We start from the raw sequence: 26,619 nt of genomic DNA, 5'->3' as shown, positions 1-26,619 counted from the left end.
AATTCTGTGAAGAAAGCCACCCATATATTCTCACATGTGAGTGTCCCACATTGATAGAAGAGGAGGGGAGTTACCACTTTATAAGGTAAGGAGCTACTCCCTCTATTGCCAATCCTGATTCGTAAATATCGACGACGTTTTAGTAAATATCGACGACGTTTTCATTGCAAAAGACGTCGATTACCCCTACTCTCTCACTAACAAACTAATTATCCTCTCTAATTCAAAAAACCAATCCACCAATTAACCACCACCACCAACTTTTCACACCACCATGCTGCCTGCCTGCCGGCCGCCGCCGCACACCACCACCACCAACACTCAACAAAAAATCCATAGTGAAACGTGAATTTTGGAGGTTTGGCCATGGAGGAACGATGGTTTTGGCCGTTTGCCCATGGACAAACGTTGGGTTTGGTCGTTTGCCCATGGTGAATTTTTTTTTTTTAAATTCTTTCTTCTTTTTTTTTTTAAAATAATAATAATAATAATAATAATAATAATAATCCGTGGCCAAACGTGGAAATCCAACGTTTGGTCCACAGTGAACGTGGATTTCCATTGTTTGGACCACGGTGAACGTTCATTTCCAACGTTTGGACCATGGGCTGAACGTTGGTTTTCAACTTTCGTCCATGGCTCAACTTTCGAGGGACAAATTTCAGATTTACGCAGAAAATCGCAATGTTTGCTATTACTAAGTTAATACGTGATGTAAATCAATTATCAAACAAATTTAACGACGCACAAAATAAAAAAAAATTAACCAAATAATGAAGCGATTAAGTTGTTTAAGTACCGGTAGGGCGTGGTGCCCCAATTTGGTTGAATTGTAATGGCTGTAACTCGGAAGTATAGCAGTAGAATACTTGTACATGTTCTATGTAAAGACTCGTTATAAGAAACCATTATTTAGTGAAGCTAGTTATAGAGTGGTGTTGTAGGTCAAAGATAGAAAGCAGAAATTTGCCTGTTTTTGTATATATTTGATAATGGAAAACCCAAGTTCTTCACGGCCGAAAAAAGGTGCATAATCCATGGAAATGAGTTCAAAATCAATATTGTATTGCTTTTGAACGGAACACCTAGCATTGTAAGAATGGGTGTTCCCAAAACACTACTACTTAGTTTTTGGGGTGGATTCCTACACATATGGTGCAAACGTAGATGTTTGTCGCATAGTCCGAGAACGTTTCTGAGGTTGCCTAGGTTTATAGTATACATGTGACCTTACATAGAAACTATAGTTCTTGAGGGTGCTGCCTGTGGTTTGCTAACATCATGGTCGAGACTCGAGATCCTTCTGTCGTTTGCTTTCTATTGATGTGCTCCATTGCATTTGGTGTAGCCATGTAGGGTTATGTGCTTCCTTGAGCTGCGCAGACATTACACTTACATAGGTCATCATCAAAGTGCAATGATTTTAAATATAATCACAGTTACAGAAGTTAGTGCAGAAATGGAATCAGAGGGAAAAAAACAGGCAGAGTTACCCTTTATTTGCATTGCTGGGTCCAATCCAGATTCATCGATATTGGCTTCATTCGCCAGGGGTCCAGGACTCAAACTCAGGACCGTTAGTTGGTCCGACCCTTCAATAGTTAGTCAATAGTTGCATTGATTAGAGTGCACCATTTATTCTTTGAATAAGGGGCCATAAGATAAGAGGTCCAGTTAGCTTAACATTTAGAGAGAGCCTCTTAAACGGAACTTGCGTATGTTTCAGGCACTATTGGGACCTAAACATGAGCCAAACACGAAGCTCAAGAATAATTTGCTTGCAGCATCAAGTGAGGTATCTTATCTTCTGGTGAATGACTAATCAATAATGCTTGCATCATGCATAACTGCGTAAGTATCAATGATATATATAGTTATTTACTGAACACCCATATATCTCATAAAAAAAGAAAGCTAAAGTAATAATGCATCTCGCAATTTGTATATGTGAAACAGTCTCTAAAATGCTGGAATTTTTTGCATTCCAAATTAATAATTAAAAATTTAGGACAAGGATGACATTATATAGGAGTGTAACATTCTGCATCAGGGGAAATCTATAATTTTTAACCAATCATGTTGAAAGTTTGAACCAACAAACACTTCCCATTAAACCCCAGGTCAACCCAGAAAATACATTCCTTAGAAAAATACTACTAACTTAATTAACTAAAAACCCGACATGATCCAACAAAAATTTACCGAAAAGGCATCTCACTCAACCCAATAACCGTACTAAATTTGTAAAGAACAACAACAACTCATAAAAAATAAGCAAAGGGCAACCTTAGGATGAAAAGAAAGACAATGCAGTGAGTAAAAAATTGAGCAAACAATAGCACATACCACACACAACCTAGCTTCCACCGTCAATCACCGCTTTCATCACCACTCCCTGCCACCGGTTCCGCAGTCTCCTGCTTCGAACAGTTGCAGGAAAGAAAATAGGACCTCACAATAACCAAATTGAAAATACACCCTTTATAAAATTCGAAAAAAAAAACACCAATAAGATTTAACAGTACAATGATTTATGCGAAGGCTCAAAAGAATCCATATTTTCATAAACAGGAAAAAGGAGAATATCAAAGACAAAATCAAAGTATAAAGGCAACAACTACCTTATCATTCCAAGCATGACTTGTTGCGGGTGTAACCTTTATGCCCTTGCTCAAATAACTATTAGTTGCTTGATCATTAATAGATTTATTCGTCACAATTCACAACTGCTTGTTTTGGTAGTATTTTTTCATGCAGAGTACCATATGAAGTTCTTTTGATGTCTATGGTACTATTGGTCATCCTAACTGAAGCTCGTGTAGTGTTTTTTATGTTCACAAGTTTGTCACTTCTGCCTCTACTTTGACTCTTTTGTGGCTTTGGCTCTCTATTTCCCTTAGTTTACACTTTCTACAAACAAGAGTACAGATAAAGATGTGAGATATGCCAGATACCCCCTCGAACCCATTACGTAATCCTCATACAATAGTTAAAACGTTTGAAAAATGATAAAATTAAAAGAGCGCGGAGTATTTGAAGCGTTTTAGAGTTTTTAAAGTGAAAGAAAAGATTTTTGGCAAATAAGGCTTAAAATAACTACATATCATAAAAATGCTTAATATGTCAATCTCTTTCTCTACATTCGCCATGCAACCCTCCCTCTACGGCTTATCTAGAAGTGTTGAAGTCGCCATAGTACGGATTGGGTTCAACATTCAAACATATACTTGCGTATCGTATCAGACACGGGTAAAAATTAGGAGCTAGTCAAAGGAACATAGCTTGGCGAACAAGAATACTTACATTGATGAGCTCTTTTCGTGCATCCTGCAATTCAGCGTTGGAGTTCCGTTCTTTCACAGGCTATAGGCCAGGTCTTTTAAAGCCTCCAATTCCTCTAATTTGCTCTATTACTAACTCCAGAGCCTGCCTCAGATCAAATTTCTTTCTGAAGCTCCAAGGTTTTTCTGTGTCGTTCTTCTTGTTCTCTACAAAACATGGAAAGAATTAGTGCGCGAGTAGGATAAGCACATTTTAATCAGGAGAATGAGCTACTATCTCAGTTCAAAAACATAGATAGTAATTTTTAGGCGGGGTAATAACCTGCCACTCTTCAAAAAGTCTTAGAACATTCTCCTCCGCTTTCTTGTGCTCAACTGATGCCACTTCATTCTGAAAACGAAGAGACAAAATATTAATATTACCCTCGAACGCCGAAGCCTAATGATTTCATTTTCAAAGTTTTCTTCACGTCCTTTCAATGGCCTCTTACGCCTCTCTACCTCCTCCTCAATCATCAGCTTTAACAACTCATGGCCAACAAATATCTTCCTTGTATGCTCAATTCTCATCTCTTGTATGTCTTTCATCTATAGTATGGAAGGACAAACCGTAGTAAAAAAAGACAAACCAGACAGAAAAGCAAAATACAGCAAGAACATAAGCTAAATGAAAAAATGGAGGAAAATAAGCAAGTACCCCTTCATTAAAACTCTTAGTCATGTCATCTACCTCGCGAAACACCTTGTTTATCGTTTCACACTTCTCTTGAAGCTTGCTTAGCAGCTCTTTCTCTTAATTATACCCAGAAAATTAAACGACGCGCATACAAAAATCAGACAAATAGAAAGGATCTAATTGATGATTTGAGTATATTACTCTGAGAGGAAAGCCATCATCTTATTCTCCAAAATCCGTCCTAGTCCATCCGCAACAACTATAACAAATTAACACAACTAATTTCTACTGCATATATGACAAATTGATAATTTGATGATTTGACTTGATCTATTGATAAAAGATATCATATTTATCAGAAGCTCAAAGGAAGTAAAAAAAAAAAGTATAACCTATAACAGAATCAGGGCAACTCACCTTGATAAAATGACCCCGAAATTTAGGTGCTGTTTGGCCAAGCTTTAGAAGTGTTTTTGTAACTGAAAAAGTAGTAGTTAGGCCAAACACTCTAAATTATGGAGTTTTTAAACTACTTTTAAAAAGTCAGATTCTGATTATTGACCCCAAAAGAAGAAGTAGATATTTTCTACTTCTACTTCTACTTCTCACATAAACTCCTAAAAATCATTACTTTTTTTTTATAAAACCATTACTTCTTTATATATTTTGTTCCTACACTTTTTCTCTTCTATGTACAATATTTACTTCTATCCTCTCACATACATCGTCAAAGTACCACGATGTGTAAAATTATAATTTTGATTTGCTTCTACTCTCTCACAATATATTTGTTGGCATAATTTTAGTTTGACAAGGGTGTGTAAAACTATAAATTGAAGGGTAATTATATTGTTTTAGTATAGTTGTCGAGTGATTAAATAAATTTTTTAAACGTTTATTTTTATTCAAATGATGAATCTACAAATAACATGATTAATGAAGAAAGAAAAACAAAAAAAAGAAAAAGTTGGATGAGAATAGTTAGGCCAAACATACAGATTTTATAAGAAAACACTTTTACAAAAGTATGGCCAAACAACCAAAACTTTTCCCAAAAGTAGGTTGTGAATAAACTTGTTTTAAAAAGAAAAAGCTTTTTTACACAAGTAAGGCCAAACAACACCTTAGAAAAAAACAAGAGATAATGACTAAAACCTTTGTTTTGATGGATGCATTTTAAGGGTAAGGGAGAGGAGAAATTTCCTTAGTTTGGATAGCAAATTTATTTTTGAGGGAAATGAAGGGATCCATTTTATAAAACCGTCCAACAAAGGGAAAATTTGGAGAATCTCTTCCCTCTATTTTCTTCCCCAACTATTTTCGTACCAATAATGCATAAATATAATTTCTCTGCGAGCACTTGTTTCACCTCATAGATATAGAAAGAATCTTACTAAGTACAATGGAATAACAATGGTTACTGAATAACAAGAAAAAATTTGAGTAACATACCTGGAATGCACTAACAATATCGAATGTGCGACCTTGGAAATGTTCGGGCTGCAAATAACAAGCAAACGATCATCCATTAGGCAAGCATGGACTAATCGGATTATTGATGAAGATTAAAATTTTATACGCTATAAATCTCACCTTAATAGTACCACCATAGATCATGATACTTGGTCTGTTAAGGCGTCTCATTGCCATGAGAGTACTTGGCATCTACAAAATTCCAACCATAAAAAACAGATAGTATACCATCTCACTATATTACGAATTGACCAGACTCATAATCACTTAAGTGAACCCAAAATTGGCGCGATGGTAGCACGCTCGAAATGACCTGAACCAAACGTATACCAGAATGACCCCACTGAGGGTGATTACCCCAAGCCAAAGAATAGAGAATGTTTGGACTTTGAACCCATTGGAGATAGTAAAAGAAATATACAACAGATTGTGTTCATATGAAATGAGTGGTCCTCTTTACCAGGTTAGGTTTCCCAAGGAAGCTCGAAGCCCATCAACAACTGTATTCGTCTCCGGCAGTGTTATTATCCTGCCAGACGCTTTTGATAGTGCTGCATCATTCGCTCCAACAGGCTCAGCAGCTAGTACTCATATTGATGCATTTACAGATTTAGCAGCAAGTGCCACACCTCAGATCAGATCCCCTCCTACACATTTTCAATGTCGAGGTCAAACTCACAATATATTGTCAAACAAATGCAAAGTATACAGAAAGGAACCAAATTTGCAGGAGTGTAGTGGATTACCACTTAGTGGAACTATAATTGTGCCTATTTCAGGGAACTGCTCCAAAAGCTCCAGTGATATTGTTCCCTGCCCACTATATTGAAGCAATTAGATATCCATGCATGAATTTTCTAGCTATCACACTGTTCTCTACGCATTGTCGAACCCCAAACCCCAGTTCTACATTCATTTACTCTATTGGGAACGACTATTTTCACTGTTTTTTATTATAAGGTCAATTATTTATTTTTTGTGTAACATGAGCCACAAGGGCAGCAGTTCTATGTTGATGAATTTTAAACCCGGGTTATGACTCATTGAAACCATAACTTAATGATTTTACTAATTAATTCAGATAACATCCGTTGATCTAGACATTTGTAGTTTGCTGTGAATAGCCATTTCTAACAAGAAACAGTGCACCAATCAAAGAATTCAAGAAAAAAGTGTAAAGTATTGGAGGGACTATTGCAAATTTTCTATAGTGATGCTAAAATGTTTAATCCAACTCCAACATTCTAAAAAAACATTAAACTTCAAACAAGTCAGGCATAGCGACGATTGAAATCTCAAGGAAGTAAATCAGAAACTTCAAACAAGTCAGTACCTTATGATGTGCATCATGCATTGTATAGGTGTATCAAAAATGCACTGGAAAACTGCAACAGCTCGGCAGCAGTATTTCTGAAGAAAGTGGTTGTGATCGTCAGTCCAAAAGCGGTCGTAACCTCGCTAAAAACCCACTCTTCTACTTGGTGTCACTGAAAAAACAAACTCGTGTTAGGTGTTAGATCACAAGACTGGAAATAGTATGACTAAGGTTAACTTATAGTGTACCATGTCATGGGTAAGACAAAAGAATCATAAAAGGCAGCCATCAAGCAGAAAACACTGACTCTAAACTGGCCGCAACAGCTCGGAAGTCCAAAATCTGCATCAAACAACCAACTAAAGAAGTCGCGATAGCTCGGAAGTTCAATATAGCACATTAATTTCCGCGCTGGGCCTGTATATTGGCAGGTTGACCCAAATGAATTTCCACACAACAAATAAAATCGATTGTGACAATGCAAATAGGAGACCTAACCATATCCAATATAAAATGATCAGTAAAACCCATTATAAAGCACAACCAAAAACACTCATTTAAGGGGACTTGGAGTAAACACAAATGAATAGTGAGATGTTAGATATACACTAATAACGCGCAACAAACACAAAGAACCCCATTAAAGTAAAACCCTAATTAAGTAGTATAACTCACCACCGTTTGTCGAACCAATCCTAATAAAACCCCAATGAGTTAGTCAACCGAAAAAAATGACAGCAAGCCACCAAAATAGCACGTAATGCCCCCGTGATCATAACCACTCTACTTTCATCTTAACTATCCATTTAATAAAGTGAGTTGATTAAATCCTAATTTACCGTCTCATAAAATTCTCAGATTTCTGACTTCCAACCATTATATCAAAAGAATAAAATCTTAATAAGCACAGACCCACTCCAATCAAACCCTAGAACCAGGCCAATCAACACTGCAGTCATATAATTTCTAAAATAAGAGAAGAATTGTAAAAGTCAAAAGCGTAAATCCAACCTGAGGCGTTGCATATCATTGCCATGTATTGCCTAGCTCGTCACCGCCATAGTCCTAAAACCGCAATATACAAACAAGAAGGAAAAGGCTGAGAGAAAATACAGAACATGGGTAATGAGATAATGAAAAACACAACAGGGCATCTTCACTCTATATCTCATTTTAATCATTGGCTTATCATGTTTCTGTAGCCACGGTTGCAGCTCATGTTTCTGAATTATTTAAGCAGTCCAAGGGCTGGATGATCGCTCTTTCTAATTGAATGCGGTGTAAATGAGATAATAAAAAACACAACAGGGCATATTCACTCTATAACCTTATCGATGTCCACAATAAAGCAGTTGCTTCAATTGTTAACAAGGTAGAACCTTTGGAAACACAATTATCAACTTCACTGGTGTCTAGAGATTCGCCAGATATCTTAAGGGGAAGAAAAACTCACGACTGCAGTAGATCATAGCAACCACCAAAGTACTATGTATTTTGTTTACTAACAATCATAATTTTCAAGTGACCAAATCTAAGATACCTTTAAAATGGTTATATATTTAACCGAAAATAAACCCAGACATATGCAAAGTCACTCCAAAAAGGCAGCAAACCACACCAACACTTGCATGCAACATGACCCGAATTAGACAAAACATCAAACACTTGGAGTGCATCCCCCAAAAACAAAGACAAATGATTGAGCAGTAGATCGATCACGTAAAAAGCAAAATTTGGATCACAAAAAGACGAACCTCTAATAATACAAAGGAAAGCGTCATAGGAGCAACCACCGATGTAAGATGCATAAACTGCAGAAAAGAACAAAATAATGGAAGCACTTCAGTGGCGATGAAGAAAAAAGCAGAGGTTGAGCAGCAACGAAAACACCATATTTTAAAAAACCCCAATTTAAAAAAAAAAAAAAAAAAAAAAAAAAGAACAAACCTAAGTTTATAGATCATCGAATGAAACCCTCCTTTTACCAATGCCTCAAATTGCTTATATTTGATTTGATACCCTCTGCAGAGCAAACCCATATATAATTGTTCTAGATTAATGGGAAATCAAATTGGGAGAGTGAGTGGTAGAGATGAGATTGCCATTGTGTTGACTGAAGCAGCATGCAAATGGCGGAAAAATTAGTAAGAAAATCGCATGAGAGAGAGAGATAAAAATGACAGATGAAAAATACTATTTGTTGTATTTGTCATACGCCCGTCATTCATCCATCCGTCATATGTTCAAGTCATGTTTTCAACTTTTCATCTATCTTTTATGAGTGGATCGAATTTTGATTGGAAGCGGGCCGTGCAGATGAAATTTACATCCCTAATCATGGCTTAGTATGTGAGAGTTATAAATAACCTATTTAAAGTACATAATATAAGGTTTTAAAATTTTCAAGTATTACAAGGATATTCATAAAATTACTCACTTCTCTCTCTAAAAAAACCTCCCACTTCTCTCTAAACAAAACCCCCAAAAATCAACCTTGTTACCTCCGCCTTCCCTATCCCCCCCACCGATCCTCCTCTGCCTGATCCGTCGCCGGAGATGGGGTTGTCTTGGCCTATCTCCGATGACGATTTGTCCCTCACTCTCAAATCTTAAATCTTTTACCCAGGTTTTCATCTTTTTCCGTTTTGTTTTTGTTTGACCCGTTTTCGTCGTGGTTCTTGCGATCGACCCTTTGGTGGTTTTGTTGGTTGATGGTGCGGTGTTGCTTTCTCCGGTGTTTTATCTATCTCATTGTCGTTGAGATAGATCTTGATGATGACGTTTTCGTCTTTGGGTCTTGTTTATGGGCCAGGTCTGTTCTAATGGTACTTGGGTCGATATGGCATTCCCCTTCCCCTCGCCCCTTCCCCCGCCTATCGGTTTTGTGTCATTGACCGCCTGGTGGTTATGTTGTTGGGCTTTCATCTTCTGCTTTGTTGCATGCATGTGTGTCTCCGGTGTTTTCCAGTCCGTCGATGTTAGTCTTTGGGACATGAAGTTTGGGCAGCATCGGCTCTAGTTGCGTGGTTAATGTTGGCTTTGGGTCCTTCGCTGGTCTTCATGGTGTTGTCGGGTCCCTTTTCTTTCTTTTCTGCTAGGTGAGTCTGGGTGTTGATTTAAATTTGTATTGTGTGGTTTTATGTTGGCTAGAGTTGGTTTTTTCGGTGGGGTTGGATGGTTTGGAGGTGGTAGTTCAGTTTTAATTAATGTCATCCCCTTCGTCTTGCTTTTATTTTCTAATAATCTCCTTATATAGGAGTCTTTATGGTGTTCTCTTTAGTATTAAGTTAAGTCAAATAAAAGGCTTTGGTGATGAAGTGTTTGTGCCTTTATTGGTTCGTGTTAGCCATTGCATGCAGGTTTTCTCGGTCCGTTTGTCCTATGATCTATGGGTGCGATCTCTAAGGTGTAGACTTCGTCGTCTTGCTTTTCTTCTTTTCTTTCTACGTTCTTTTCGCAAGAGCGTAACTCCGTCGCTTGTATGTACCAATGGTATTTGGAGATCTTCCGTGCTAATGATGTTGATACCAACGCTCGTGGCCAAGCTTCCGTCTTTCAACATCACGCTTACATTGCTCTAGTTTGCCTTACTATTGTAATTTTACTTTCAAAAAATATTAATATAGTCTTTAAGTTTGGCTTTGTAACACTAGATTTGCTAATCGGGCGTCTAGGGTTGCTTAGTCGTGTAGTTTGTTATGTTACTTTTGGGAAGCTGTAAGCTATCCTTTTTCTCTCTGACAAAAAAAAAATAAAAAAAAAATCAAGTATTCAACATTTTGTATAGTAGGTTTCTCTTATGACGGGCAGTATTCATCTTGAGATGAAAGCAGATTAAAAACAATGCTCTCACTTGCATATATAGGACAAGTCTTTTGTTAGTCCGTTGGCATCCTCCTTTCCTCTCATTTATTATTATTATACTTAACCCGTGTTAAATTTAAAACAGATAATGCCGTCATACACAATAAATTGGGCATTTTGTATGGCTTGCTTAAAGAGGATATTGTGGCTGTCGTGTCGTACCTAAGTAACCTAGCACAAGTCATTATCACACTTGTCGAGACACGTTTTGCAACGTAAATATCTTTAGTTTCACATTATTAAAAATTATAAAAAATTGATATTCTTATAACATTCATGACGATAAACCAAACAAGATTTCACATGAATATATTTTTTCTTATAAATTAAAAATAATATCAAAGATTCACTACGACAATGAATAGTGCCAAAAAACAAGTGTTACCTTTAGTTTGGATGAGAGGAAGTATAATCAAGCTTGATTAGACGACAAAAGTACCTATGGCGCTTTTGGTTTGGATAAGCAAATGATCACCCAAGGCGTACTATAAAAGAGAACAATTTTACGGAATCGTTTGAGAAAATGTGGAGCTTGACATTAATGAAAGTTCATGAAATCAGTTGAGAAGGTAGATTTAAGAAATGTGAAATTACACCATCTTTAACAACACGGGAGGAGTGGACATTGATGCTAGGGTTTGGGTCATTAACTAGGTTATTTATTTCCTAAGTGGCCCATATCCTAACTCCCTTATTTTCCCCCTAATCGCTACCCTATGGAGAATTTGGTGTTGCAGGAATGATATGGTCTTCAAGAATCGTCGCCCTTGGCCTATGAGTGTTCTTCTCTCTATTCTTGGTGACATTCGGTGTATGAAGGAGGTTGTGTGCAGTAAGGATGCTAGCCTCCTTAGAGCGTCCTTGCTGGACTCCTCCCCTGATTTTGGGTTAGCTAAGAGGATTAGAAACTCCTTCCCCTTTTGGATTGTTGGTGGACCTGGGTGCGGAAATGTTTGTACCGTCAAGTGTGATGCTGCTTGGAAGGATGATAGAAGTGCTGGCATGGGGTGGTGTTTATTGGATGGTAATGGAATCTTAAGGAATACTGCTCACGCTCGTTCGTTTGCCTCTTCTGCCCTGCATGCCGAAGGACATGCAGCTATCATGGCGCTTAAATGGGCCTTGGACGAGGGGTACTGATTATAGGAAATTTGTCGTCTACTTCCTACACCAAAACTATTTGTAAAACCCGAAAAAGCGTAGTATTTAGTCGGGGTCGAACTCAAGGACGGCGGGGGTTGCTACAAAGTTCGATTAAGAGTCAAGTTTAATCAAAATTAAAAGAAAGGGTTTTGGTTATAATCACTAGAGCAAAGGACAAACAAGTTGATGATAATGAATACGGTTAATTAAGAGCTAGGGCTTTCGGGGTCATTAATATGGTTTAGGGGCAAACATGAAGATAAAAAAGAGTCAATGGTGAGAGATTAACCTAAGATGAAGAACCAATGTCTTGGCTATCTTAAAGGTGGCTACTAATTTTCATTAAGTATCACACCCCTCCTAGACATACATCAAGACCCCCAAAAACTTTCATTCCAAGGGAGAATTAAGCAATAATGAAAGAAAGGCAAAAGCTTTCACTTGAGCAAATCAACAAACACCTTGAGTGCATAAATAGGAAAGATAAACAATTTCACCAAAGACCAAAATATTCAAAGAAACATGCCCATAAATTCCATAAAGAATCACCCTAAACCCTAGAAGGAATCTACTCACTCATGTTAAGGGAAATTATGCTAAATAGAGAAGAAATGCAAACAACACAAGGAGGAGACATGATGAATGTTATAGCAATATCAAAAGACAAGGAAAATGTAAACAAATGATAAACAAGTAAAAGAAAGGAGAGGAATTATACCAACAAAAGGAAAGATGAATGCTTGATTGATTAATAAGAAGGAAAACCCTTCAAAATCCCCAATACAAACTTCAAAGAACAAGAGTAAACTATTGATTCTAACTAACAATTACTAATTTCACTAAATATTAAGGAAAGATTAAGGAAAGATTAGTGCTTGATTAAGAAAGGATTACAATTAATAAGGAAAGTTTTTCAGATCTAGGGTTGTGTGTCGAAATGAATTAAGGAGGGGGTATTTATAGCTTACAATTGTTTAGGTCGAAAATTACAAAAGAGTTCAAAATGCGGAGAAGGGAGTCTGAGCCGGTGGACCGGCCGCCGGTCATTTGACCGGCACAAAACCTTCTGGAACTTTTGAGTTCCAATTAAATCATCAGGTATGGCAAGCCGGTGGGCCGGCCGCCGGCTGTTGACCGGCTCCAGGGGGGTGTCTTCAGCCGGCTGGCCGGCTGCCGCCTAGCCGGCTGGGACTCCTTCTTCAGGTCTTCAATAGTTCACGTAAGCATAGTAGGACTCTCAGCCGGTGGACCGGCTGCCGGCCGACCGGCCGGGAGTCCTTCCTCTCTTCGATTCACTCTTCTTCTCTTCACTTCACTCTTCTCTTCTAAGCATCTCTTGAGGGTCCAATATCTAGCTCCCTTAGCCCTCTTCCTTATGCAAAATCTGCAGTGAGGCATACAAATTTCATAGTACGGGCTAAAGCTACAAAAATGGGGCTAAAAAGGGTCGAAACCCGCATGTGATCGGGAAATATGCAAAGAAAAGAAAGGTGAAATAGACACAAAATGGGGACTCATCAACCTCCCCACACTTAACTCTTACTCGTCCTCGAGTAAGTCCTAAATCAATGCAAAAATCACTACTATAATAGATATGGAGAGTGGGTGCACAATATAAGCATCACACAACTAGAATACTACCTAAGCCGATCGAGTATTAGCGCACTCAACGCCCCTTCAACTCGCAATTTGACACTCATGAGGGAAGAGTGCCCTATTGCAAGGCAAGTTGGGTCTTGCTACAAAATTATTGATGCAATCATTCAATTAAGCACAAGTCAACATATATGATGCATCACAAAAATCAAACCGCTTTCCTCATCTAAGCGGCCGTTTTACTTTGAACGATTAAAGGTTTTGGTCGGGAGATACCGTCTCATAGTCTCGGCGGGGTGTCAATGCCCTAATGGTGGCTCAAGCAACCGCAATTTGACAACCAAATGCCTAGGAAACAAATTCAAAGGCGGAAAAGGGGGAAACAAAGCCTAACCTTCGAGAATCACATGACACACTCAAGATTCAACCAAAATGACCCATGACTAAGGGGACCAAGACTACCGACTTCCTCACGGTTTTCACTAATCTCTCATTTTGTTTTTGGAACGGGTGATTTTTGTGCAAAAAGTAACCAAAATCACTCATCTACTCGACTCGTGAGACATGCCCGCAATCTAACATGGAATCTTTTCCTACAAGACCATTAATGAGATGCAAAAAAAAGGAAAATATGCATAAAAGAAACAAGGGTTGTAATGGGGTTAGGCGATGGGTCGAAACGGGATTGGTGCAAGCACCGTTATGGATCATTTGGAGTTTAAGATCAAGTAGTTGTCAAAATTTCCCTTTCTTCCCAACTTATCACAACAAATGAATGAATCAAAAAGAACATGATATTAGTTGCCTAAATCACACAAAAATTTGAAAATCCGACTCATTTGGAAAAACATCATTTCCCCTTTATTTTGCAACGTCTTTTTCTACCCCTTTAATGATGCATAAGGAGTGTTGCTCGGCTTTTTCTCAACAAACAAAGTATAAGTGCAACGCATTTTTTTTTTTCTTTTTCATTACATTTTGTTTTTCTCCTTTTTTTTTTTTTTTTTTTTTTTTCAAAACCTCCTTATTCAAAGCAAACCAAACTAAACCATCATTCCGACTCAAGTGGATTGTGCACATCCACTAAACCAAGATTCCAAATCCCCTTGCTTCATACTACCAAAACTCATAGACAACTTTCTTGATCAAGGTCGGTTGTTTTTGGGTTGTAGTTAGTATCGTAGGTATCAATTGAAAGGTCAAGGCTCAAAAGGGGTAAACAAAATCGGTCCTAGTCTAAAGGGTCGAAAAATTAGGCTTGTTTGGCAATGTGAGGCTCAAAAAAATGAAATGCAACTTGTTGTTTCAAAATATGCATATAAATAAACATCTCATGGTCTAAAAGGAAAGGACGCCATGCTTGTGCGTCGTGATGTGACATGCCACGCAAGGAGCCTACTCACAATCCTAAGTGGGGGTCGGGTAAGAATGCACCGACCCTAGGAGGCTCTAATCCTCACATTTGAGTAGCTAGGTCGAAATCTAGGCCTAGTCTACGGTCTATGGTCTCACAAGGTGGTCAAAACTCTCCGGTCTAGCCTCATTTCCCGCATATAACGAGGGTGTCACAAGGTGCAAGCCAATAGGAGGGGAAAAACAAGGCCAAGACAATATCATCATTGAGGTATCATGCTCCCTTCCTAGACCACATTTATGTACAAACTTGATGCAAAGGGTAAATAAAGCAACAAACACATATTCACAAGATACGAAATGCATTTCTAAGTACTAGCAACATAAATAAACATGCAACAATTGTCTAAACCTAGCAGCACGTAAGCAACACACACCAAGTTCCAAAATGGAACATCCTCATCAACATAGCCCATCCTCCTCCATATATCCAACAATATAAAGGAAAAGAATAGTAAAGGAGAAAGAGATAGGAAAGATTAAACCGAGCGGTCTTCTAGTCTCCTAATGCCTCAAATGTCCCGTATGTGCCTGCGCCACTTGTTAGACAAACATATATATACAATGCAATATTTTTGGCGATTTTTGAAATTTTTCAATTTTTAGGCATTTTTTTTTTTTTTTTTTTTTTTTTTGAATTTTTATCAAATTTAAAGGTGCAAACAAATATTCACAAAGGATATTTCCCTCCCCACACTTGAAATTTACATTGTCCTCAATGGAACAAAGTATAGGGAGAGAATAGGAAAAATAAACAACATATTTTTGGTGGTTTTTTAATTTTTGAAAATAAAAATAACATATTTTTGGAATTTTTGATTTTTGGAAATTAAAATGCATGTTTTTGTTTTTTTTTTGGGCCCTCCCCACACTTATTCATTTACATGGGAGGGCAATTGAGTGAAATAAAATAACATGTTTTTGATGGTTTTAGTCATTTTTCAAATTTTTTAGTTGGTTTTTATTGTGAAAATGCAATGCATGCTCTATTCTATATGCAAAATTGAAATACAATGCAAGCTATACTAGATGAATGCAATAACTAAATGCAATAATATATTACAAATTTGAAATCTAATGCAATCCTATATGAATGCAACTAGGTGAATTTCTAACTAAATGCATACAAAATTGAAATATGAATGAGAAAATTTGGATTTAAGGGGAAGATCATACTTGGCTTTGGATTTTTCAAGGAGGGAGCAAAGATAGGGGCTCATTCAAGATCCGAGCCATAGTCCACTAGCTCGGCACGAGGGGTCTCATCATCAACATCATCGTCTCCATCATCATAATCATTGTCATTGACATCATCATCATCGTCATCAATGGTAACCACACACTTTCCTTTATCACGGCTTTGATCAACAAAGCCTCCTTGATAACCATAGTCTCCAAAACCGCTTCCACTAGCTTCAAAATTACTTCTAGGAGCATTAAAGCTGCTCCCGCCATACTCAACATTTCCCACATCAAAACTAATATCATCATAAATACTAGTATCCATCCCTTGCCCACTTCCACTACCCCCTTGGCCACTACCACTACCACTACCAACAAACCCTCCTAGGTTGACTTGAGGGTTGAAAGGAGCATCCATAGTGATGTTGGTGTTGTAGCCTCCCGATCCCCTTGGCTATCATAGCCCCCCCCCCCCCCCCCCCAAAACCACCGTAGCCGCTCCCTTGGTTGAAGTCATATCCTCCACTAGTTTGGAAGGAAGGAGCGCTATAGTAGTCGGGGTTTAAGTTGAGGCCCCCATGAATCCCCGGTTGAGTGTACCCTCCATTAGGTAGGTTGAAGTAGGAGGGAAAAGGACCGTCCGGTGGGACCATACGCCGGGAGGCGTAGTCTTCATAGAGAGGGTAGTTGCCGAGAGCTTTATCCACGTAGATCCGATCAATTTTTTGGTGTGCTCGGCCTAAGGAGTCGTCGACTTGTTCAAAGCGTTTGTCGACGTGGGTGCGGAAGTCTTCCAAGGAGGATTGCACCTTTCCAATCCCAAGGTTCATGCCCTCCATGAGCTCCCAAATTTTTGGATCAATGGGTTGGTATTGGGAGGGTTGGGCGGAGGAAGAGGTGCCGGTTTCGGGCGGGGCATCATAATTGTAAGAAGATTGAGTAGGCCCTTGAGCATTTCTTCCGTAAGAGAGGGTGGTACGGGCCCAATCCCGCGTGGAAGGGTCAGTGGTGTTTGCAATAGGAAGGAGATATCTCTCTTGGTCCGGTTCAAGAGCGACCAAGTCGGCATTGGGGAGAGCAATAGAGGTCAAGCTTTGCCTAATCAATAGGTAAGTCTTCTTGTCATTGAAGTCATACTTAGTAAAGAAAAGGGAGCTCAAATGATTACTATCCATTATGGTGACCCCATTTATCGGTTGATGCCTCGATTCCACAAACCCCACGGTCTCTTTAGCAATTTGGGTTATCAAACCCCCTACCACGATTGGTGAATTGGTACGGATGTTGTTGCCAAACTTTTGCAAATGAAGTATCAAGTGATGAGCAATATTGATTTGATACGCCGTTGGGCGTTGCCTAAGGTAGCTCCCGAGTATAAAGAGCTCGTCCGAACGCATATTGTGAGGCTCATGCCTCCCAAATATCGTCCAACCCATAGAACGGTGCCAAGTCCGGATAATAGGGCTATGAATATGGTGCTCCTTCATCTTAGGCTCATCCTTAACATTCTCACCGGAAATCGCTTTCCACAATTCTTGTTGATCATACCTAGACGGGGGAAGGTGGCTCCCCGTACAAGGCAACCCAAAAATTCTTCCAATTCTCTCAAGGGTCACTTGAATGGTTTTGTTCATTAACCGGAAGGAGATACCGGTTATTTTGCTTGTATTCTTATTCTTTTCTACCTCGAGGGAGGATAAAAACTCAAGTGTGATCCTAGCAAAGGTTTGGCGATGGAGGTTGAACATAGCTCCCATCCCGACCCCATTAAACAACTTTTCGCAATCGGTGTCCCAACCTAGCTTTCTCAAGGTATTCCGGCAAATAAATCTAGTAGGGATAATTTCACTAGATTTTAAATGAGAAAATCTCACCTTGTGTTCCTCGGAAATGAATTGGACCTCCGGGAAAGTGGGGTCGCGAGCTATCTCCGATCCACTAGCCGCCGCCCTAGCTCTCTTGCTTGGAGCCATTAATCCTAAAAATGCAATTACCCTTACTAACCCACAACAAAATCTCCTATTTCTCCACCAAAAAGGCTTAAAAGGATAATTAAACCTTATAAAAATGAAGCTAGAGTGAAGAACTTACCCAAAAATTTGATGTTGGATTTTCGGATTTTTCAAAACCTAGCCTTGGAAGTGACGATTTTCTGAGTTTTTTGGTGTTTTGAAGATGAAAAATGGAGTTTGGAGTGATAATATAGGGTTAAAAGGAAGTTTTACTTCATAAAATGGAGGATTGGATGATGATTTTGATGATTTGAGGTTGGGTAGGTGAAGGGAAGATGGAGATGGAGAGTTTTAGGTTGAAGAGAGAGAGAGTGATTTTGGTAAAGTGAGGAAGAAATGAGTGGTTGAGAAGGTATAAAGGGGCACGGGTGGGATCTGGGCCGGTCAGGGGACCGGCACCCGGTGGACCGGCGGCCGGTGGACCGGCTGGGGTTCCAAAAACTTCCAGTTGGTTCCGACAGGAGTCCTTCTCCATTTTTTCGAAAAAATTCTAAGTATACAAGTGACTCTCAGCCGGTGAGCCGGCTGCCGGCCGACCGGCTGGGAGTCCTTCCTTCGTCATTTCCCCAAAAATCCACGTCACCATGACTCTCAGCCGGTGAGCCGGCTGCCGGCCGACCGGCTGGGAGTCCCTTCTCAAAATTACGACCCAAAACTTACAGTTGGTTCTGTGCCGGTCAACCGGCCAGGAACCCTTTTTCTCTCGTTCCTCACTTTGCAAGCTTGAACCTTTCCCAAAAGTCGAGTAGGCTCTCTCCAAACCTCACCAACTCCATCTTTCCAAGTACGATCCCTTCCAATTTTCTCATAAGCTAACTAAAAATGCATGCTATGTACAAGTGGTGGTTCTTGAGGAACTCCACCAAACCAAATTGCTTTCAAGAATTTCAACTTTCCCTCTCCTCGGGGAGGGGTTCCCCGAGATAGAGCACTTCAATAGGACCTTTGTTATCACCGTCATAGTATCGCTTGACTCTTTGACCATTGACCCTAAAAGTTCCCCCTTCTTCACTCCAAAGTTCGAAAGCACCATAAGGAAATACTTTCATCACTTTAAAGGGTCCGGACCATCGTGATTTGAGCTTGCCTTAAAAACACCTTGATTTTGGAGTTAAAAAGGAGAACAAGGTCTCCAACACTTACCTCTTTCTTCATGATCTTGGCATCATGCCATTTCTTCGTTTGATCCTTGTAGATTTTGGAGCTCTCATAAGCCTCCAATCTCAATTCCTCAAGCTCATTCATTTGGAGAAAGCGCACTTCTCATGGCATCAAAGTCAAAATTCATCTCTTTAAGGGCCCACCAAGCTTTGTGCTCCAACTCCACCGGCAAATGGCAAGCTTTCCCGTACACAAGCTTATACGGGGTGGTGCCAAGGGGTGTCTTGAAGGCGGTTCTCAATGCCCATAAAACATCCGGGAGCTTTTGGGACCAATCTTTCCGGCTTTTGTTGGTGACTTTCTCCAAAATGGCTTTAATTTGGCGGTTAGAAACCTCCACTTGCCCACTAGTTTGAGGGTGGTAGGCAAGTGCGGTTTTGTGCCGCACTCCATGTGATTCAAGTAGAGCTTTGAAGGTACTCTTGCGGAAATGAGATCCGCCATCACTTATGACTACTCTTGGGGTTCCGAACCTTGGGAAAATCGTGCCTTTGAAAAGCTTCATCACAACCTTGCTATCATTGGTGGGGGAGGCAACCGCTTCAATCCATTTGGATACATAGTCCACCGCAACCAAGATGTATTCATTTCCACAAGAGTTGGGAAAGGGTCCCATGAAGTCTATGCCCCAACAATCAAAGAGCTCAATCTCCAATATGTTAGTCAAGGGCATCTCACTTCTCTCCCCAATGTTCCCAACCCTTTGGCAAGCATCACAAGATTTAACCAAGTAGTGAATGTCTTTGAACATGGAGGGCCAATAAAACCCACCTTGGAGGATCTTGGCAATTGTTCTAGAAGTGGCCAAGTGTCCCCCATAGGCGGAATTGTGAACCCGGTCAACAATCTCTAAGCCCTCCTCTCTTGAAACACATCTCCGGAACATTCCATCCCCACACTTGCGAAACAAATGTGGGTCATTCCAAAAGTATCTCCTAGCATCATTTCTCAACTTCCGCCTTTCTCTTGGTTCCATTTCATCCGGTAAGAAACCACTCACAATGTAGTTTGCAAGATCCGCAAACCAAGGGGTCTTGGCGGTAACTTCCATGAGTCCATCATCCCGCAACCACTCATTGATGGGTCCACTCTTGTCTTGTATCCCATGGTCTTCAACGGTCAATCTAGATAAGTGGTCGGCAACAACATTTTCCGAACCGGCCTTATCCTTAATCTCTAAATCAAATTCTTGAAGGAGAAGGACCCATCTCAAGAGCCGGGGCTTTGCATCTTTCTTCACCATCAATTGTCTCAAGGCGGTGTGATCGGAGTAAACCACCACCTTAGACCCAACAAGGTATTGCCGAAATTTCTCCACGGCATGAACAATTGCCAACATTTCCTTTTCGGTAGTAGCATATCCACATTGAGTTTGATCAAGAGTCTTGCTTGTGTAATATATCACATGATGCTTCTTATCCACAACTTGCCCAAGTACCGCACCAACCGCGAAGTCCGAAGCATCACACATTATCTCAAAGGGAAGATTCCAATCCGGAGACCGGATTATCGGTGCCGTGACCAATGCTCTCTTCAACCTATTAAAAGCTTCAAGACAAGAATCATCAAACACAAAGGGGGAATCCTTAAGGAGTAATGAGGTTAAGGGCTTTGCTATTTTTGAAAAATCCTTGATAAAACGCCGATAAAACCCGGCATGGCCTAGAAAACTTCTCACTCCCTTAACATTGGAAGGGGGTGACAAGTTCTCTATGACCGCAACTTTGGCCCCATCGACCTCAATACCCCTCCTTGAAACGATGTGACCGAGGACAACCCCTTCCTCAACCATGAAATGGCACTTTTCCCAATTAAGGACGAGGTTATGCTCCTCACACCGTTTCAACACACAAGCCAAGTTCTCAAGACCAAGCTCAAACGAGTCTCCATGGACACTAAAGTCGTCCATGAAGACTTCCATGCTTTTTTCAAGGAAATCGGAAAATATTGCCATCATGCACCTTTGAAAGGTGCCGGGCGCGTTACAAAGCCCGAATGGCATCCTACGGTAGGCATAGACCCCTATTGGACAAGTGAAGGTCGTCTTCTCTTGGTCATCCGGGTGGATGGGAATTTGGAAAAACCCGGAATAACCGTCTAAGAAGCAATAATATGCATGGCCCGCGAGCCTTTCTAGCATTTGGTCAATGAAGGGAATTGGGAAGTGGTCTTTGAGGGTGGCGGCATTGAGCTTGCGGTAGTCAATACACATTCGCCACCCGGTCACGGGTCTAGTAGGTAGGGTGGTGCCATCCTCTTGTTCAACCATTTGTATCCCCCCCTTTTTGGGTACCACGTGGACCGGACTAACCCATTTGCTATCGGTAATTTGGTATATAATACCGGCCTCTAGGAGTTTCAACACTTCATTTTTCACCACCTCGGCCATCTTTGGGTTAATCCGCCTAAGACCGTCAACCTTGGGTTGACTCCCCTCTTCCAAAACTATTCTATGCATGCACAAACTCGGACTTAAGCCCTTGATGTCATCAATGCTATACCCAAGTGCTCCTCTATGAGTTTTCAAGATTTCCAAAAGCTTCTTTTCTTGGGACTCACTTAGGTTAGCATTAACGATCACCGGATAGGCCTCTCCCTCATCAAGGAAAGCATATTTGAGTGAGGGAGGCAAGGGTTTGAGTTGTACCTTTGGAGGGAGAAAGCCCTCCACTTTCTTCAATAGTTCCTCATCAACTTCGTGATCCTCTTTCATTGCCTCATCATGCAAAGAGATTTGAAAAACCTCTTCCATCTCCGCCTCTTCACGGGCTACTTCGTGCACTACTTCATCAATTACCTCAATTGTGCTCAATCTTTCTACACTTGGACCTTTCATCAAATTTGGCAAGTTAAATTCGATTTTGTTGCCCTCAATTTGGAAGGTTAGCCGCCCATTCTTCACATCAATGAGTACTCCTCCGGTAGCAAAAAATGGCCTACCTAGGATGATGGGAGTGTGGCTATCCTCCGGAATATCAAGGACAACAAAATCGGTGGGAATCAAAAACTTTCCAACCTTGACGGGCACGTCCTCAAGCACCCCCATAGGGCGTTTGACGGACCTATCCGCCAATTGGAGAGTCATGGTAGTGGGAGCCAAGTTTTGAATGCCAATCCTTTTTGCAACTTTCAAAGGAATAACACTAACACTTACTCCCAAGTCACAAAGAGCTCTTGAGATAGGAACACCGCCAACTACACAAGGAATGGAAAAGCTTCCCGGGTCACCAAGTTTAGTGGGCAATTTGTTAAGGATATGAGCACTACATGCTTCTTCCATAGCCACTATTTCTTGGTCACCCAATACTCTTTTCCTTGTCAAAATGTCTTTTAAAAATTTTGAGTAGGTTGGCATGTTCATTATCACCTCCGTAAAGGGTAGGGTAACCTCAAGTTTCTCAAGCATATCACAAAATTTGGCATACTTGAGGTTTTCCCTACTCTTTATGGCTCTTGAAGGGTAAGGAATTTTAGAAACAAGTTGGTAATTGGAAGATACCTTTGGAGGAGCCGAACTTTTTGTTACCTTTTTAGAATGTTGCAAAGGTATTTCTTCAATAGCTTCCTCCTCATAAGGGAGGTCTTCCACATATTCATCAACATCCTTGTCCACTTGAATTCCTCTTCTAGTCAAATCTTCACAAACTTTCTTTCCTTTCTTGTCTTCATTAGCTTTACCCGAAGTCTCAATGGGTGAGCTTTCCTCTTCATCATCCATTTCTACCTCATTCCCCTTGGGATCTTCATCAACTTCCAACTCAAGGTCTTTGTAAGGGTCCTCAAGCTCTAAACCACTCCTTAGCACTACCGCATGAGCATGGTGGCTATTTGAGGCATCTTTGGAGCTTTGTCCTTGAGCCAACAAACCACCGGGCGGCCTTTGAGGGTTAGCCATAGCATGAGAAGCCATCCTAGATTCCATTTCCCTCATGTCCTTAAGAAATGTAGCTCTCAAGTTTGCTTGTTCTTGTTGAGTAGCTTTTGCAAAATTAGCTATCTCTTGGCTATGTTGAAGTTGCATGTTCTTAATCATCTTCAAAAGCTCCACTTGAGAGAGCTCACCTTGGGGTTCTTGATGAGGTTGGTTGGCTATGGGTAAAGGGAACCCATAGTCATATCTAGCATTGGGACCTTGGTTGTTGTTTTGCCCCACTTGGAAGTTACCTCTCGGACCATAGTTGTTGAAGTTTGATCCTTGACCTTGTTCTTGAGACCCTTGAACATACCCTTGCCCAAATCCTTGATTTGCTTGATTTACTTGATTCCCTTGGTAAAACCCTTGGTTGCTTTGGTTTCCACCAAACTCTTGGTGCCCTTGTTGTTGGTTGCCATAGTTTTGGGGTAGATTGTTGCTTGACCATTGGTTTTGATTTCCAAAATTATTTCTTGGGTTTGGGAGAATTCCCCTTGGTTGAGCAAAACCGGGTGGATTGGTTTGGGTTTGTGGTTGGAGATGTTGGGGGTTTTGAACATTGGTGCTTTTGTAACTAAAGTTGGGGTGGTTCCTTAACCCGGGGTGGTAGAAATTGGTATTTGGATTGTAGGTGTTTGGGTTGTTGTAAGGAGGCCTTGGTGGTCTAGGATTGTTGTTGTAATTTTGAAAAGCGTTCACCTCTTGAGCATTCTCTTCATAGGCACCATTGTAATTGTTGCCACACAAGTCATATGTATGACCACTTCCTCCACAAAGTTCACAACTCGCGACTTGAGCAACTTCTTCCATGGGCGGCCCATATGAGGTCGCGGCTTGGTTCACTTGATTCTTTGAAAACTTCTCAAATTGCTTTGTGAGCAAGTCGAGCTTGGCATTTGTCTCGGAGTTGGAGGCATTTTCCTTAGGAAATTTCCCGTTCCTTCGTAGCATGTTCCCTCTAGAACCATAGTTTGCCTCCGAGTCTACCATTTTTTTGATCAATGTCGTGCCCTCTTCATCATTCAAGTGGTCAAAACCTCCCCCCGCGGAGGCATTTACCATCTCCTTAGTTCTTGGTAGTAAAGTTTGGAAGAATGTTTGAGTAATGTACCATTCCGGTATTCCATGGTGTGGGCAACTTGCTATCAAATCTTGATAACGGTCCCAAGCCTCACCTAAGGACTCCCCATCCTCTTGTTGGAACGTATGGATCTCGTTGCGGAGCATCGCGGTCTTTGAGGAAGGGTAGTACTTGGCCATAAATGCTTGGGCTAAGTCATCCCAAGTAGTGAAAGTATCCGGTGGGTGGATGTTCAACCACCGGTCCGCTTTGCCCGTCAATGAAAACGGAAACAACATCATTCTCAAGGTGTCTTCGGACACCCCATTCTTCTTCATCATTGAAACTTTCCTCTTAAACTTCCGGAGATGAGCATGGGCATCCTCCTCAATATGACCTCCAAACAAGTCCTTCTCAACTAACCCGACTTGGGCGGGATGCATTTCAAAGTTGTTTGGGGCCAAGGTGCCAAAGTTGATGGGATTACATGAATCATTATGGTTAGGCCGGTTGTGATCTCTAAGAGCCATTTGTGGTGGTGGATTTGGTTCTTGATGTGGTGGTGTTTGAGGTGGGCTATTATAATTAAGGAAGTTATGAAAGGGGTTCTCTACTAAAGTCTCAATTATGGTATTTGGTTGAATCGTAGTTGTTGTATCAAAATTTTGTGGGATGTGTGAGTTCGGTTGATCAATGTTTGCTTGTGTGGAATTATTCCTTACTCTTTCAAGAGTCCTAGTCCTCAAGGTTCTAAAAAGCCTTTCGGGGTCGGAGTTGAATAGAAGAGCTTGGTGATTCCTTCTAGGCATACACTTAACAAATCGTAAGTCTCCTAGTGTTTTTACACACTAGGGAAAGGCAAAAATCACACACACTCTACAAACAACAATCAACTAATAAAGCAAACTAACAATTGAGACAAGATTAAAGCAAAGACTCTAAATAAAACTAAGCATAACCTAACGCCATCCCCGGCAACGGCGCCATTTGATTATAGGAAATTTGTCGTCTACTTCCTACACCAAAACTATTTGTAAAACCCGAAAAAGCGTAGTATTTAGTCGGGGTCGAACTCAAGGACGGCGGGGGTTGCTACAAAGTTCGATTAAGAGTCAAGTTTAATCAAAATTAAAAGAAAGGGTTTTGGTTATAATCACTAGAGCAAAGGACAAACAAGTTGATGATAATGAATACGGTTAATTAAGAGCTAGGGCTTTCGGGGTCATTAATATGGTTTAGGGGCAAACATGAAGATAAAAAAGAGTCAATGGTGAGAGATTAACCTAAGATGAAGAACCAATGTCTTGGCTATCTTAAAGGTGGCTACTAATTTTCATTAAGTATCACACCCCTCCTAGACATACATCAAGACCCCCAAAAACTTTCATTCCAAGGGAGAATTAAGCAATAATGAAAGAAAGGCAAAAGCTTTCACTTGAGCAAATCAACAAACACCTTGAGTGCATAAATAGGAAAGATAAACAATTTCACCAAAGACCAAAATATTCAAAGAAACATGCCCATAAATTCCATAAAGAATCACCCTAAACCCTAGAAGGAATCTACTCACTCATGTTAAGGGAAATTATGCTAAATAGAGAAGAAAGGCAAACAACACAAGGAGGAGACATGATGAATGTTATAGCAATATCAAAAGACAAGGAAAATGTAAACAAATGATAAACAAGTAAAAGAAAGGAGAGGAATTATACCAACAAAAGGAAAGATGAATGCTTGATTGATTAATAAGAAGGAAAACCCTTCAAAATCCCCAATACAAACTTCAAAGAACAAGAGTAAACTATTGATTCTAACTAACAATTACTAATTTCACTAAATATTAAGGAAAGATTAAGGAAAGATTAGTGCTTGATTAAGAAAGGATTACAATTAATAAGGAAAGTTTTTCAGATCTAGGGTTGTGTGTCGAAATGAATTAAGGAGGGGGTATTTATAGCTTACAATTGTTTAGGTCGAAAATTACAAAAGAGTTCAAAATGCGGAGAAGGGAGTCTGAGCCGGTGGACCGGCCGCGGTCATTTGACCAAGACAAAACCCTCTCGAACTTTTGAGTTCCAATTAAATCATCAGGTATGGCAAGCCGGTGGGCCAGCCGCCGTTGACCGGCTCCAGGGGGGTGTCTTCAGCCGGCTGGCCGGCTGCCGCCTAGCCGGCTGGGACTCCTTCTTCAGGTCTTCAATAGTTCACGTAAGCATAGTAGGACTCTCAGCCGGTGGATCACAGTGCCCGACCGTAGAGTCCTTCCTCTCTTCGATTCACTCTTCTTCTCTTCACTTTACTCTTCTCTTCTAAGCATCTCTTGAGGGTCCAATATCTAGCTCCCTTAGCCCTCTTCCTTATGCAAAATCTGCAGTGAGGCATACAAATTTCATAGTACGGGCTAAAGCTACAAAAATGGGGCTAAAAAGGGTCGAAACCCGCATGTGATCGGGAAATATGCAAAGAAAAGAAAGGTGAAATAGACACAAAATGGGGACTCATCAGGTACCTTCATGTTAGACTTGTTACG

At 40.4% G+C, this 26,619-nt stretch overlaps 1 protein-coding gene, 1 long non-coding RNA gene and 1 other non-coding gene across 25 annotated transcripts; 1 reads left to right on the top strand and 2 right to left on the bottom strand.

Moving 5' to 3' along the window:
• Nucleotides 1-954: 954 nt before the first annotated feature.
• On the bottom strand, nt 955-6,258 carry LOC141648263 (dihydroxy-acid dehydratase, chloroplastic-like). Of its 22 annotated transcripts, XR_012545971.1 has the most exons (13): nt 6,177-6,258; nt 5,891-6,077; nt 5,551-5,622; nt 5,410-5,457; nt 4,375-4,436; nt 4,159-4,198; nt 3,979-4,073; nt 3,604-3,869; nt 3,304-3,488; nt 2,622-2,910; nt 2,347-2,479; nt 1,494-1,847; nt 955-1,375 (listed from the first exon to the last, which is right to left on the bottom strand). XR_012545971.1 is itself a non-coding variant. In XM_074456802.1 (11 exons), the coding sequence occupies exons 3-7, from the start codon at nt 5,620-5,622 to the stop codon at nt 3,432-3,434; spliced, it is 333 nt and encodes a 110-aa protein (XP_074312903.1). In that variant the 5' UTR covers nt 5,891-6,077; nt 6,177-6,258; the 3' UTR covers nt 955-1,375; nt 1,494-1,847; nt 2,347-2,479; nt 2,622-2,910; nt 3,304-3,431. The 22 variants fall into 22 exon arrangements, 10 of the variants coding, with proteins under 10 accessions (XP_074312903.1, XP_074312895.1, XP_074312898.1 ...); XR_012545967.1 differs by having other exon boundaries at nt 3,979-4,216; XR_012545968.1 differs by having other exon boundaries at nt 3,979-4,198.
• Nucleotides 6,259-6,785: 527 nt separating this feature from the next.
• LOC141646390 (uncharacterized) lies at nt 6,786-8,998 on the bottom strand. Of its 2 annotated transcripts, none has more exons than XR_012545533.1 (5): nt 8,693-8,998; nt 8,500-8,556; nt 7,757-7,810; nt 6,994-7,162; nt 6,786-6,917 (listed from the first exon to the last, which is right to left on the bottom strand). It is a non-coding gene; the product is annotated as an uncharacterized LOC141646390 (long non-coding RNA). The 2 variants fall into 2 exon arrangements; XR_012545534.1 differs by having other exon boundaries at nt 7,053-7,162.
• A 15,151-nt stretch (nt 8,999-24,149) lies between these two features.
• Nucleotides 24,150-24,256, top strand: LOC141650047 (small nucleolar RNA R71). The gene has a single exon (XR_012546110.1). It is a non-coding gene; the product is annotated as a small nucleolar RNA R71 (small nucleolar RNA).
• The last annotated feature ends 2,363 nt before the right edge of the window (nt 24,257-26,619 follow it).

This window comes from Silene latifolia, chromosome 3 (genome assembly GCF_048544455.1).
Source record: "Silene latifolia isolate original U9 population chromosome 3, ASM4854445v1, whole genome shotgun sequence".
Classification (NCBI taxonomy): Eukaryota; Viridiplantae; Streptophyta; class Magnoliopsida; order Caryophyllales; family Caryophyllaceae; genus Silene; species Silene latifolia.
This window is presented reverse-complemented; position numbering and strand designations above follow the sequence as displayed.